Source organism: Lagenorhynchus albirostris, chromosome 15 (assembly GCF_949774975.1).
Source record: "Lagenorhynchus albirostris chromosome 15, mLagAlb1.1, whole genome shotgun sequence".
NCBI lineage: Eukaryota > Metazoa > Chordata > Mammalia > Artiodactyla > Delphinidae > Lagenorhynchus > Lagenorhynchus albirostris.
The window spans coordinates 29,624,279-29,637,427 of record NC_083109.1 but is presented as its reverse complement, the minus strand read 5'-3'; the positions used below and the strand labels follow the sequence as shown (position 1 = coordinate 29,637,427).

Sequence of the window (13,149 nt, the reverse complement as noted above, 5' to 3'; positions counted from 1 at the left end):
GATAACCAGCAAGGACCTACTGTACAGCACAGGGAACTATATTATCTTGTAATAACTTATAACGGAAAGGAATCTAAAAAAGAATAGATGTATAACTCAATCACTCTTCCGTACACCTGAAACTAACAAAACATTGTAAATCAACTATATTTCAATTTAAAAAAGCATATAACAATATTTTAGACTTTGCAACTCATAAGGTCTCTGTTGCACCTGCTCATCTCTGCCATTGTAGTATGAGAGCAGTCAATGAATAACTGTGGCTGTGTTCCAATACACTTTATTTACAAAAAGAAGCAATAGGCCAGATTTGGCCCAAGGACTGCAATATGCCAACCACTGGACCCTGAGGATACTCAGGAGATGACCTGGCTGCCGAGGGGACTATGCTCCTCTGTGAGATGGAAACTTCTAAGGTCTGGTGCTTTGCTAAGAGTTGTAAATGGGTGCAGAACAGGGCACTGTGTGTGTGGAGTTTCTGACCAAGTGGTGGGTGCTGAGGCCCAAAAGTGAAGGCTGCATTGGAATAGGTAGAGCCTTCTCCTTCATAAGAAACAACTGCTTTATTCCAGATCAGGCCCAACCCCCCTACCCCCACGGTCCCTGGGTGGACACTGTCCTTACTGGGCCCTCAGGAGCCCTTGTGCTGTGGCCTGACCACCAGCCCCTCTCTGGTGATGGCCCAATTGTAGCTCTTGGGGGAGTCCAACGCTTCTTCCACCCGAGCCTCCAGGTTCTCTCGGGTGATGAAGTTTTTTGCCTCCTCCTATTGGAAGAGAGAAGGCCAACTGAATGGAAGCCCTCAGAACATGCCTGCTAGCCTTTAGCCCACTGAGGGAGGGGCTCCAGCTCTCCTATAGGAAAGATGTCTGCAGCCCAGGTCTTCTCTGAGCACCCCGCTGACCTTCCAGTGGAAGAATATCAGGCAGCTTTGCCACATTCAGTTCTCTTAGACAATCATCCCCTGGACATTTCGGCCAAAACCCGGACACACCAGCTGTGACAATTCACTGGGTGGAATCAGTCTCTCAATATTGCCTAGATCTCTCAACCTCTCTCAAACTGTCCTCCCTCTATTACTTTAACTCAAGCCTCACCCATTCTCGCTGGATCACTTCTAACTGATCTCCCTGCTTTTAAGTCTCACACCTGGCATCCCAGGCCAAAATGTTTAAACCCTTCGGTGACTTTCCCACTCTCACAGCAAAATATAAACTCCTTGGGGAACGTGGGGGCCAGTCTCACAGACAGTGGCTAGCCAAGTGGCTAGCCTACTGCATTGTCAACTGTCACCTCCGGGTCTTCGCGCCTGACAGACACTCTCCCTGCACGCCTCCTCTTCCAAATCCTCACCTGCTAACCCCGTGTCAAGACTCAAGGCTACTCTCTTCCAACTCTGCCTGTAGCCGCGGCCCCACCTCCCCCACCTGGCTGCGCGCAGGACTCGCGGCACCGGCAGAGTTCGCGGCCTGCAGCCCCACCCTCTGGAGACACGGCCCACCTGCAGCTGCAGCACTTCACGCTCCTTGAGCTGCACCCAAGCCTGCGCCTCTCGGGCCTGCCGGGCCTCCTCCTCCGCCTGCCGCCGCTCCTGCTCCCGCGCCTCCTGCCGCAGCCTGGCCATCCTGGGAGGAGTGAGAGGACGAGGTTGAGCGTGGCTGGGTGTCTCCGGGCCGGCAAGGCGTCCCCGCCCCGCCTCCCGCCCCACTCACCGCAGCTCGCGCAGCCGCTGGTTCTCCGCCTGGTTCCAGGCCATCAGCTCGCGGTGCTCAGCGGCGTCCTCCAGTGCCTTGCGCTCTGCCAAGACACCGGTCCGGGCCTCGTGCACCTTCTTGCGCACCTCGGACACGAACTCCAGCCTGGACGGAGACGCGCCCAAGGTCGGCACTCTCTTCGCCCGCCCGCCCTAACACACACGCCGGACGGCACCGCTTCCCCCTCCGTCACACACACCTGAGGGCGCGCACCGTCTGGCGGTACTGCCGGTAACGCTCCGTCAGCACGAAGAATTCCGCAGGATCCACAGCGGGTGGGGTCGCCACGCGCCCAACCTTGGACTTGGCCGGCGGGTCGTGGCGGGTCTTGCGGCAGCGCGCGGGGAGCAGAAACGGGGCTGGGGGCCGGCCCATGGGCCGCGCGCCCAGGGCGCTCAGAGCGCGAAACATGGCCAGACCACCTAGCGTCCGGCGCGCCGCAGGGCATCACTGGGGCCCGGAAGTGGCCGCGGGGCACCACGGGACGCGTAGTCCGCGGGCTCCGACCCCACCCTCTGTTGCCCGCTGACATTTGCGTCCGGCCCGCCCCCCGGAACCTGGCTGTGTCCCCCCTGGGGGACCGGGTTCCGACCTGCATCCCTCCAGCCCCCACCCGGGGAAGGGTCTCAATGGAGAGAGAGGGGACAAAGGATGCAACAACTTCAGGGACCCCTTTACTGGAGGGCAGCGGGGCGCGGCGCTCGGGGTCGGGTTTGCGGGAGGAGGGCGCGATCATTCCCCCGGACGCTCTGGTCACCTGACCGCAGAGCTGCGGCCTTACCCGCCCCCTCCTCTCCTCCCCTCCTCTTCCCTCGCCTCCCGGCTTGGCCTCGCTGCTTAGGATTGGCCGACGGCCGGTATTGTGGCTCCCACGTCCTGCGGACGCCCCCTAGCCTCCTAGAAGATCCAGCCTGTGGGTTCTCTAGCTCATTGGGCTTAACGGGCGTTGCCCACCTGATATCTAAAAACCCGAGCTCACACCGACTGAAATTAGGCGATAAGGTCTTGCCTTATAGGAATTTACACTTTCTCCTTTAGTTATTGTGCTCCCGTGGTGCACTTTAAAATACAATTTGCAAAATAATAAACCATCTCCCTACACCTGACTTCCGCTATTGGCCTTGGGGAGCTCTGCAATCACTGAGTCATTCCCAGTGCACGTATCAATGACCACCTGGTTATCGGGGCCGTACTGTAGAGTGTGAGGTCGCACCCCTCACCTCTTTCCACTGGCTGTGGGCCTGCCCACCTTGAGCCACACTGGCTTCCCTTGGCTATCTAGAAGCCTAGGGGACTTCACAGCCGCCACTGTCCTATTTATGGAGGTTTGTAGTACCTCCTTCTACTCCACTAGTGACTTCTAATCTTTTACTTTAATCTAACATAGTATTTCATCATAAATTGTCTAGGATTGGGGCTTCCCTGGTGGTGGAGTGGTTAAGAATCCGCCTGCCAGTGCAGGGGACACGGGTTTGAGCCCTGGTCCGGGAAGGTCCCACATGCTGAGAAGCAGCTAAGCCTGCGAGCCACAACTACTGAGCCCATGTGCCACAACTACTGAAGCCCGTGCGCCTAGAGCGCGTGCTCCGCAACGAGAAGACACCACAATGAGAAGCCTGCGCACCGCAACTAAGAGTAGCCCCCCCCCTCGCCGCAACTAGAGAAATCCCGCACACAGCAAAAAAGACCCAAGGCAACCAAAAATAAATAACTCAGTGGTGTATCACTCCCCCTCACCCCCAGCCAGTTCTTAGCTTACTTACCAGCAGTGTCTGCACCAGGTGCTGCTTCCTGTGGAGGAGCCACCGGGCCATGGTCCTACTCTCCCAGGGCACACTGTCCTCAGGGGGAGCCAGAACATAGCTTGGGAGGTTGGGGACAATTTGGCCTGGGCTGTGAGCTGCAGTGCCCAGAACCCTTCCTTAGAAGGGAACTGAGGCTGCAGCCTGCCCTCCCCACCTCGACCCAAGGCTTGAGGTAGATGAAAGAGGCCCAGCCAGCACCTTCTTCTCACTTAGGCTGGGGAGACCCTTCAACTCACCTGGGGGCCCAGGAGTATGTTGGGGGTCATGGAGTGAGCTGGAGGCTTGCTTTCCTTCAGGGTGCCAGCTGTGGGAGCAGTGCTGAGCCTTCGAGGGCTCAGGGTGGGTGGTCAGCAGCAGCACCAGGAGGCCTAGCCCAAAGCTGGCCATGGCAGGGCTGCTCCCATGGACAGTGGACAGCACTCAGGGAGTGCTCCCATCCATACCCCCTTCCTCTTCCTCCGGGGTCCCCTTGGACAACTGGCGTTTCAGGGGCAGCTTCAGTGTCTCCTAATGTTCTTCTCTCTTCTGCTATTGCTCCCTATACCAGGACTACAGGGGTCTGGACCCTGAGGGCTCCTGGCAACTAGCCACCTCTCAGAACCCCTGGGGCACAGAGGCTCCCCGCTTTGCCAGTTGAGGGCCTTCCCCAGTAGGGCAGGACTACCCTTTCTTCCCTCAGGAATCCCAGAAGTGAGAGAAGGTTGGAGAGGGGAACAGGGGAGTTGTTCAAAAGACAGGCAGCAGTGTGGGGGAATCTGGGGCACCCAGTGCTGGGGGACGTTATTGGCAGGCCCTCAGCTCCTTTTCCCTGTGGGTTGCTATCTCTCTTCCATGGCAGTTGGGGATGTGTGGTGGTTACAGGGCCAAGGGTTTCTACCCCTTGTCCCTCCCACGCTAGGGGCAGCAGGCACAGGAATAGTGTTGTTGGGGAAAGATGAGGGAAAGGGGGCTTTTCTGGGCATGGGTCAGGGGTAGAGGGACTTGGGAGGGGGAAGAGGAGCAGTGTACCCAGAATAGAGCTCCATCCCGGAGCCCCAGCCCTGGGGAGGGCAGCCTTTTCACTCACCGAGAGAGAGCTGTGGATGAAGTGGCTCCTCCAGGCAGCAGTGGAACCCAGGCAGCCAGACCCAAGATTTATTGCTCAGGTAGTTCCACCCACTGCTCTGGGCCCACAGACTCCAATGACGTCTCAAAGAGGGGACGGGTGGCAGCTCGCCACCAACTCTCTTCCCTTCGCAGTGTATGTTCAGCTGCTGGCGCTGGGGTCACCAGGCAGATGCCTCCTCCTTCCACCTTCCCAGGGATCTGAAGTCACAAGCCTGGCCTGTGCCCCTGAAGTCTCATCTAGCCACTTCCCTAGCTGCATTCTCAAGCTCCTGCCCTTAGGTCTAGAAAGCCCTCACAGCCCTCTCTGACACAGCAAATTATGGCCCTAAGAGAGGCAATGCCTGGGGTCTTCCTGAGTCCCACCCAGCTCAGGGCTTTCCCTGGTAGAAAAGTGGGGGCCTAAGAGTGAGGAGTCCAGCAGCCTGTTAAGAAGTCTGGGGAGAGCTATGACCACTCTTCCTGAGGGCTTGTTTGCCCACTTGTAAAATGGGTTGGGTGGGATGTCCTTAACCACACACTTGGGCACCAGGACTGGGTCACTCCATGTGGAAGTAGGTTTGGGTGGGGCATAGCTACCCCACAGGTGGCCTCTCTCTCCTCCAAGCAGGTCCCTGACAGGGGGCCCAGTTAAGGGGGCAGTGCAGCCTTTGTGGGCCTATCCGAAGGTGGTAGGAATAATTTTGTCCCTCAAGGTTCCAACCCCTCCTCATCCTGTACTTGGCCCAGGACCATTCATGGATTTGGGCACAGCCCCTGGAATGCCAGAAAAGGCTCCCGCCTTAGTCTGCATCAGCTCAGCTTTCCGCTGCCAGCCACCAGCCTCTGGGGGGCAGAGGCCAATTTATAGGGTTAGCCAATCTCCGCCTTTGGACAGCAATTTGAACAGCAAGTGCAAGGGCAGGGTCAGGCTGGGCATCGCAGTGTCTGGTCACTGGGAGAGCAAGTGTGTCAAATTCTGTGGCAGAGATGGGGGAGATGACATCATGGGCACCTCGACTTCAGCTGCCCAGGCAGAAGGGCATGGGTGAATTTCCAAACTGACTTACCTGAAATGAATATTTGGACTGTATGATCAGTTAAACTGTTTTGGGAAACAGGTTTTGTCCCTTTATGTACCGGTTAACCAAGTAAATTTTAGGAAAACATTTGCTTTGTGGTTTAGTGAAAACAACTGAGTTCAATAAACTAGCTTAGTTCTGGTTTGGGTTTACAGAATGTTTTATTCAAAGGCCCTGGTGTTTATTTTAAAAAAGGAATGGGGTGCCTTTATTTTTTCTGTAATTTGATTGTGGTTTTTCCTGAAAATTCCAAACAAGAACAAGCTTCCCAGGGGAAAGCTTCCCTTTCTTTCTGGCCACATAGTTTGCCTTTTAGGAATATTTGCTTTCCCCTTCCAGATTATAAACTCTGGAATTCATCCTTGTATCCCTCTCAGCAGGACACAGAAAGCCATTTGTTCACCACTGAGCTCTAGCTCACACTCAGCCCTGAGGCCACATTATTCCAGTCTGGGGGCTGCTGTAATCAGTTGGGAAAGCAGAGGTTTTGAGTTGAATGCTCAGGTGCTGTAGGAGCACAGAGGGGCACACCCCCTGAGCAGGTGGTCTGGGTGAAGGATGGAGAGTTAGCTAGTCTCGGCAATAGGGCTGCAGTGGGTGCTCTAGGGTAAGAGACAAAATGGAGAAGAGCTAACACAGGAACTACGGGGGGGATCTGTGGGGGGGGGCAGGCCTGTGGGTTTGGTGCTCAGTGGGAGTAGGGCTGGGACGGGGTGGGTGTGGGCAGAGAATGCTGGAGGCTGCACGAAAGGGCAGTGGGCTTTAGAGACTGGGCAAACTGCTGGGTGTGTGGAGCCTGAGACTGGTGCCTCTGGGCCACTCTGTGGAGTCACAGTAGGAAGTGGGGTGTGTGGACCAGGAGCTCAGGGCTGGAGGAGGGCTGAGGGTCCACACCACACAGACTGCAGGAATGCCTGACCTCTGAGGAAGGGGGCTGTGGAGGAAAAGCTACAGAGTGAGGATAAAAGTCAGGAGGCAGTCATTACACCAAGCGGGTGCCAGTGGACAGGGAGACAGTGGATCCCTCGGGCTCAGCACTGAGGATGAAAGGGTAAGGAAGGAATATGCGGGAATGGAAGAACTTAGGCATGGGGGAAGTGCTTTTTTTCTCTTCTTTTAAATGAAAGATGAGCATATTGGGCAGGTGGGGGTAGAGGATGAAGGAAAACCCAGGACAGAGACAATTTGATGAAGTGAGGTCTCTGCAAGTGTGGCAGGCCCCAGAAGTTTGGGTGTGCAGTGGGCACAGTCACAGCTGACTGACTGAGGAGTGGGCACTAGATGAAGCAATCTCCTCTGCCCTTCCCACACAATTGTGCCACGTGAGCTTCAACACACTTCCCTTTGAGCCTATGTCGCTTGACACCATGTAAGCTCTGAATAATACAGGAAAAGAAAGAGGTGAAGAGGGAGTGATGAGCCATACCTATAAGCTGAGGGAGAGAAGGGAGCAAAGAGCTGGGGTAATTCCTGCTTGAAGATGTCTGTTTAGCAACCAGGGGATATGTTCGTTGCACGGCTTGCTGACCCAAGGCTTGCCCTCCTCCATCTGCCTGGACATGGTTACACAGAGGCGCCAATAGGTAGCTTGCAAAGAGACAGGGTTTCCTTCCCAAGCATGGCAGCCCTCACCCGAAATTCTTTAGATTCTGTCTTTGCTTAATTTATCCATGCTTCTTTTAAACCTACTGACTTTTTGAGTTTATCGCCCCTTACAGTTCCTTGGTTCCTACAGAAGGACCACAGTACACCTACTGACTTACACGACTTCACCCCTTGCAACCTTCCAGAAGGTGGTCTCTCGTGGCACCCGGGCTTCGTGCATACACCCTGAATATGTGGTGCAGAACTTGGCTTCTATCTTGGAGCCACTGCGTCTTTGCTTGCCTGGAATCTGAGGCCCTCTGTGATGCTGCTCCGCTGATCTTTCCTCCTTTCGCTCATCTAAACTTCCAATATCCTGCAGGTCCAGTTCAAGTCCTACCTCCTCCAGCAAGCACGGCAGTGGTGATCTCTGTGCATTCCTCCATGGGCCAGACGGGGGTGCCACCTCTCACTCCTGACAGCCCCGAGGTGCCCCTGGCCCCTGATCCTTAAGAAAGGCCCCAAGGGCTGCAAGGTTCTCTCAGCCCTGAACTGACAGTCATGGCAACCGGTTTCCTCTCCTGTTCCTGTGTTGGGCTGATCATGAAGAAAGGAGGCCATGAACAGACACACCCTCCCAGCTGTGCCCTCAACTAAAGACCACATTTCCCAGCACACTTTGTAGCTCAGTGTGGTCTTATGACTAGGTTTTAGCCAATGGGGTATGAGTGGAAGTGAAAAGTGCAACTTTTGCTTCATGTCTTTAAAAATGAATTTGTTTGCCCATGCTCTTTTTGCTTCTCCATGGGAAAAGACAGCGACCTCAACCATGAGGATGAGAACAACATCCTAAGGGACACTGGGACCATGAGATGGAGGATACTGGGTCTCTGGACTGGGCAGACTGTTAACATGAAACATAAATGAACATCCACCTTATTTAAGACACTTTGTCTAACATGTTAGGCTCAAATTCGAGTTGGGATCTAAGACTCCCACCATCCTGGCCTCTGGATCTGAGGCACTTCCACATAAAAGTCCTGGAAATGAGGACAGATATGAAAGGAAATGGAAGCGGTTTAACACAATAAATGTAGATATAAACACTTGCTCTGGACAGAGCGACATGATCCAGATAGTTTTGCAGCAAAGCACCAAGGACTGGAGAGGTCAAACTGACTCAAACCCGAAAGCCAAGCCACCCCTCTCTCCTCCACGCCTCTGTACTTAGGGAAGCAGTGAGGACCCTGGCCATCTTCCCCAGGGAGCAAGGCTGGCTAGGACCACTGCACCAAAGATATGCTGGGAGTGAAAGAATAGTCCTGATAACTACCTAAGGGCTAGAGGGGCTGTGTTTGTTGGAAAGAAGGAGCTAGGGAGACTGTGCCCTCTCTGCAGCCAGCTAAGACAGAACAGTAACGGCAGGGACGGGAGTGGCCCAGGAGAACCCCAGCCCTGGTATGACTGCCCCAACCCAGACAAAGGGAGAGACGTTTCCTCAGGGAGTCAAAGCTTTTATTACCTGATAATCCCTAGTGTGGTGCCAGAGATAACACTCTGGTCCCTCTACTCGCCATGGTGGGATGTAGGCGGTACGAGAAGGTGGGCAAGGGTGGAAAGGGGAGAGATTATTTACAGAGCAGGGAGGGGAGAGCGGTCTGAACTGGGGGCACTGGGACAACCAATTTCCTCAAGAGCTCTGATAACTTTGTGCTTTTTTTCTTAGTTAATGCCTAGCTACCTGGAATGAGTTTTGTGTTTCTTCTTTAGGAAAAGATGTATAAACCAAAGAACAATAGAGCCCAATTTCCAGGCAGAGGATTTCATGATATCAATCCAAACATCACACTATTTAATTCCCCAATAAAACATTGGAAAAAGGACTATCAGTGCTAACACATTTACATATAAAATCTCCACCTAATAGGTAATAGAAGCCTATGTACCAATTTCTAAAACAGTTGTAAGATATATACACAATTTTGGGTATATTAACAAAACAGAATATTACAAAATATTAAAGGCAATTCTCCTGTCCACGGGGCCTCATCGCTTCTCACTTGAAGTTGGCGTAATCTGAGAATGCATCAATATATTCCTGCACCACCTTGTAGCAGAACTCATACTGTTCCTGCAGAGTGAAAGGTGGGGGAAAAGGCCAGGGTAGTTACGGAAGAGAAAAATGTACCTGCAGCTCCTGACAAACCCATTTTTTAAAAAATGGAAAATTCACAGGAGATGAATGTTTTTGGATTTCCACCTGAGCCCTGAGCTGCCTGCCAGAGTTCTGACAGCATTCCCCTCTGGGCTGAGTGCAGCTATCTTCTACAGATAGAAGTGACTAGACATGCAGATGGCACTCCTAGGCCTGCAGAGGTCAGACACGAGCTCAAGTCTGTCCACACACTCAGTGGTTACTGGTCATCTAGACTGTCAGGAGACCTGCTGAATGGGAGCCTGAGGAGAGGAGAGGAGGTACTTCTGAGTCTTCCCCACCTTGGACCCATGGAGAAGTGAAGAGCCCCATGGAGCACCTGGGCACCCTCTTGTAGCCTTCACAGAGGCCACTTCCATCTCTTACTGGTGTGGGGCTAGGCTATGCCCCCACTGCTCTCCTGCCTCCCAAAGCTCATTCTGTTTGCCTGAGGCACCTTGAGGAAGGATGAGTGTGTGGTTACACAGTCTTCTGACTATCAGATGGGCCCCTCAAAAGAGCCTCCCCCCTGAGCTGGCTTTGGCAGAGGAGCTGCAGATGGTGTGGTGGCATGGATAAATACGCAGGGCAGCATACCAGTGTCTGGACCATGTGTGGCCTCTGCAGCCGCAGGCTCTTGACGGTCTGGAAGACATCCAAAATCCCCTCTGCTTTCACCCGTTCCAGGACTGTGCTTAGGGCACAGAAGGTCCCTGTCCGTCCTGCCCCCGCACTGTAACAAAGCAGATACACTTATCACACCTGCAATGACTCCCTGTGCCAAGAAGGTGAGTGACAATGACAATGAGCAGATAAAGGCCGAGGCTGGTGCTCCTGGGAAGGTCAGTCATCCAGTGGAACTGCTGGGGGTGGGCACAGGAGCTCACACAGCTCTGGGGAGGCGGGTGCACCCCTGCTGCCCTTCTTGTACGACCCATTCTGCTTGCTGAGGGGCTCACTCATTGGGCAGTGGTGAAGAACCTCACCCCCACCCCCAGCACTGAGGCTTCGCTGTCCACCTACAAACAAGCTGGGGTTGGGGTGGGGGTGGGGGGAATCCCCTGGCGGTCCAGTGGTTAGGACCCCGCACTACCAATGCCAAGGGCACGGGTTCGATCCCTGGTTGAGGAACTAAGATCCCACATGCTGCGTGGCGCAGCCAACAAACAAACAAAACACACAAAAAACAAAAACAGCCCTGCGGGGCCCTGGCCTGCTGCTCATTCATGTCAAGAGTTCTGGCCCCCTCTTTCCTGCCCCTCTGCACTGGTATATGGTTGCTGATGCTTTTCCATGCTGCTCATTTTCTTCCGAAATCCCAGGAATCCAGATTCTCACCTTGACACTGTCCACCTGTTCAATGTGTCATCACCAGACCCTTACTGAGTGCCTGCTGTGTGGTAGGGGCTGAGGTGGGTGGCAGTACCCCCAGACAATAAGATATGCAGTATGAGCAGGAAAAAGAGAACAGCAGTTCTAGTCAGTGTGGGAAGTGCTATTGTGAACAGGGTGGTCAGGGAATGTGAGCAGAGACCCTGAGAAGGTGAGGACAAGGCCCTTGGAAATGAGCATCTCAGGAATGACACAGGAGTGTGTCTAGGTGCTGAAGCCACTGTAGCTGCATCTGAGGGAGGGAGGGAAGTGGGCGGGGTAAGGTCAGGGCCCTCAGGGAGAAGGCCAGAGCCCCGGTTCACTCCCTGCCTAGCCTGAGCAAGGAGCCCTCAGACATGTTGTACCTCGTGAGCCAGTGTCTGGATTCTGAGTAAAGGAGTGATGTGGTCTGACTGAAGTTTTAGAAGGAGTTCTCATGCTGCTGTGTTGAGAACAAACTACAGGAGGAAGGGTGGGAGCAGGGAAACCAGTGAGGCCAGTATAGTTACTGAGGAGAGGGCATGGTGGCTTGGACCGAGGGCCATGGTGGGGGGAGTGATAAACACTTGATTCTGAAATTATTTTGCAGGTAGAACAAATGTACATGTGTGAGAAAACGAATTGTTCCAGGCTTCTTATCTGAGTTAAGTGAAATACCACTTCTTGATGTGGGGAAGGCTGTGAAACAGCAGGCTTGGAAAGAAAGATAGGGAGTTCTGAAATAACCCTTTAAAACTGAAGAGGCCCAAGTGGAAAAGTTGAGTAGGTAACTGGATATATAAATCTGGAGTTTAGGGGAACTGGTGATAAAGATTTGGGAGTTGGTATTAAAGCCAGGAGATTGGATGAGTTCACCTAGGAGAATGACTGTCAGTTGACAGAGGTCCAAGGACTTGGCCCTTGACCACAGATGGGGAGGAATTAGCAAAGGAGACAGAGAAGGAACAGCCAATGAGGACAAAAACCCTGGAGAGAAGCTATGCTAAAAGCATTCCACAGAGAACCAAATGACCAACTGTGTCTAATGCTGATGAAAGTCAAGGATAATGAGATTAGGAAGTGATCACTGGACTCAGCAATGTGAAGGTCACAGGCGGCCCTCACAGGGCAGTTGCAAGGGAGTATGTGGGGGGTTAACTGAAATGGGCTCAAGAGAGGCTGGGAGGAGAGGAACTGGAGAGTTAGTATGAACAAATATTTTGAGGAATTTTACAATTAAGGAAAACAGAGAAATAGAGGATAGCTGGAGGGGAACTGGAGGCAAAAGTTTTTAAAAAATATTAAAATGGGAGAAATTATAGCACATTTTTATGAAGACAGTAGGTATCCAGAAGAAAACCTGATGATGTAGGATAGTGAAGTCAGGTCCCTGAAGAGACAAAAGAGGATGGAATTGGTATCCAAGTGGAGGGTGGGTGTGGCAGACTTTAGCTTGACTCCCAAGATCCCTGCCTCCTGGTGTTCACATACTTGTGTGATTCCCCTCCCCTTGAGTGTGGGCAGGACTTGTGATGTACTTCTAACCAACAGAATGTAGCAAGGGTGATGGAGTGTATACAATTACATGTATGTGATTATGTTACGTGGATCATAATGTCTGTCTTGTAAGGAAATACTCTCTCCTTTGTTGGTTTGGAAGAAGCAAGCACCCATGCTGGGAAGGTCCACCACGTGGCAAGGAACTTCAAAATACAAAATTTCACAAGGAACTGAATGCTACCAACAACCAAGTGAGCTCAGAGTGGATCCTTCCCCAGGCAAGCCTCAGATGGGACCACAGCCCATCTGGTCAACACCTTGCCTGCAGCCTTTTGAGACCCTGAAGCACAGGACTCAGCTAGGATGTGCTCAGATTCCTAACCACAAAGACTGCAAGATAAATGTGTGTTGTTTTGAGATGCTAAGTGTGTGGTAATATTATTACACAGCAATAGAGGACTAATGTAGCTGACTTCAGAGAGAGTTCAGACAACTCATCCACTGAACAGGAGGGATGCAGGGTCCACAGCACTAATGCAGGTAGATGGGGAGCTGTGGTGGTTAAGAGCAAGTGGAAATTCTCTGATTGCTTCTTTTTTCCTAGGCAAATAGAAAACATGGTCATTTCTTAAATATGAGGATGGGAGAGGTACTGGAGGTTTGAGGTTTGAGAGGAGGATGAAATGATCATCCAGGACAAAGGTTGGCAGGCTTTTCTATAAAGGGCCAAATAGTAAGTATCTTAGGTTTTGCTGGGAAGAGAGAAAGTCAAGTTACAACTGCACAACTGTGCTTCT

General features: G+C 52.8%; 3 protein-coding genes across 9 annotated transcripts in view; all 3 read right to left on the bottom strand.

Moving 5' to 3' along the window:
* Nucleotides 1-538: 538 nt before the first annotated feature.
* On the bottom strand, nucleotides 539-2,213 carry MRPS26 (mitochondrial ribosomal protein S26). Of its 2 annotated transcripts, none has more exons than XM_060122931.1 (4): nucleotides 1,954-2,213; nucleotides 1,713-1,859; nucleotides 1,495-1,625; nucleotides 539-760 (listed from the first exon to the last, which is right to left on the bottom strand). In XM_060122931.1, the coding sequence occupies exons 1-4, from the start codon at nucleotides 2,163-2,165 to the stop codon at nucleotides 621-623; spliced, it is 630 nt and encodes a 209-aa protein (XP_059978914.1). In that variant the 5' UTR covers nucleotides 2,166-2,213; the 3' UTR covers nucleotides 539-620. The 2 variants fall into 2 exon arrangements, with proteins under 2 accessions (XP_059978914.1, XP_059978915.1); XM_060122932.1 differs by having other exon boundaries at nucleotides 539-766; nucleotides 1,502-1,625; nucleotides 1,954-2,209.
* Nucleotides 2,214-2,850: 637 nt separating this feature from the next.
* Nucleotides 2,851-3,946, bottom strand: LOC132506217 (progonadoliberin-2). The gene is made up of 3 exons (XM_060124774.1): nucleotides 3,796-3,946; nucleotides 3,518-3,654; nucleotides 2,851-2,946 (listed from the first exon to the last, which is right to left on the bottom strand). Exons 1-3 carry the CDS (start codon nucleotides 3,944-3,946, stop codon nucleotides 2,851-2,853), a joined length of 384 nt encoding a protein of 127 aa, XP_059980757.1.
* A 4,855-nt stretch (nucleotides 3,947-8,801) lies between these two features.
* PTPRA (protein tyrosine phosphatase receptor type A) overlaps nucleotides 8,802-13,149 on the bottom strand; it is a 185,280-nt gene continuing 180,932 nt past the window's right edge. For all 6 annotated transcript variants that reach the window (XM_060122319.1, XM_060122322.1, XM_060122321.1 and 3 more), the window contains 2 exons: nucleotides 10,100-10,235; nucleotides 8,802-9,439 (listed from right to left, as the gene is read on the bottom strand). In XM_060122319.1, the coding sequence (XP_059978302.1) occupies nucleotides 9,365-9,439; nucleotides 10,100-10,235 (211 nt within the window). In that variant the 3' untranslated portion in view covers nucleotides 8,802-9,364. The remainder of the gene's footprint in view (nucleotides 9,440-10,099; nucleotides 10,236-13,149) is intronic.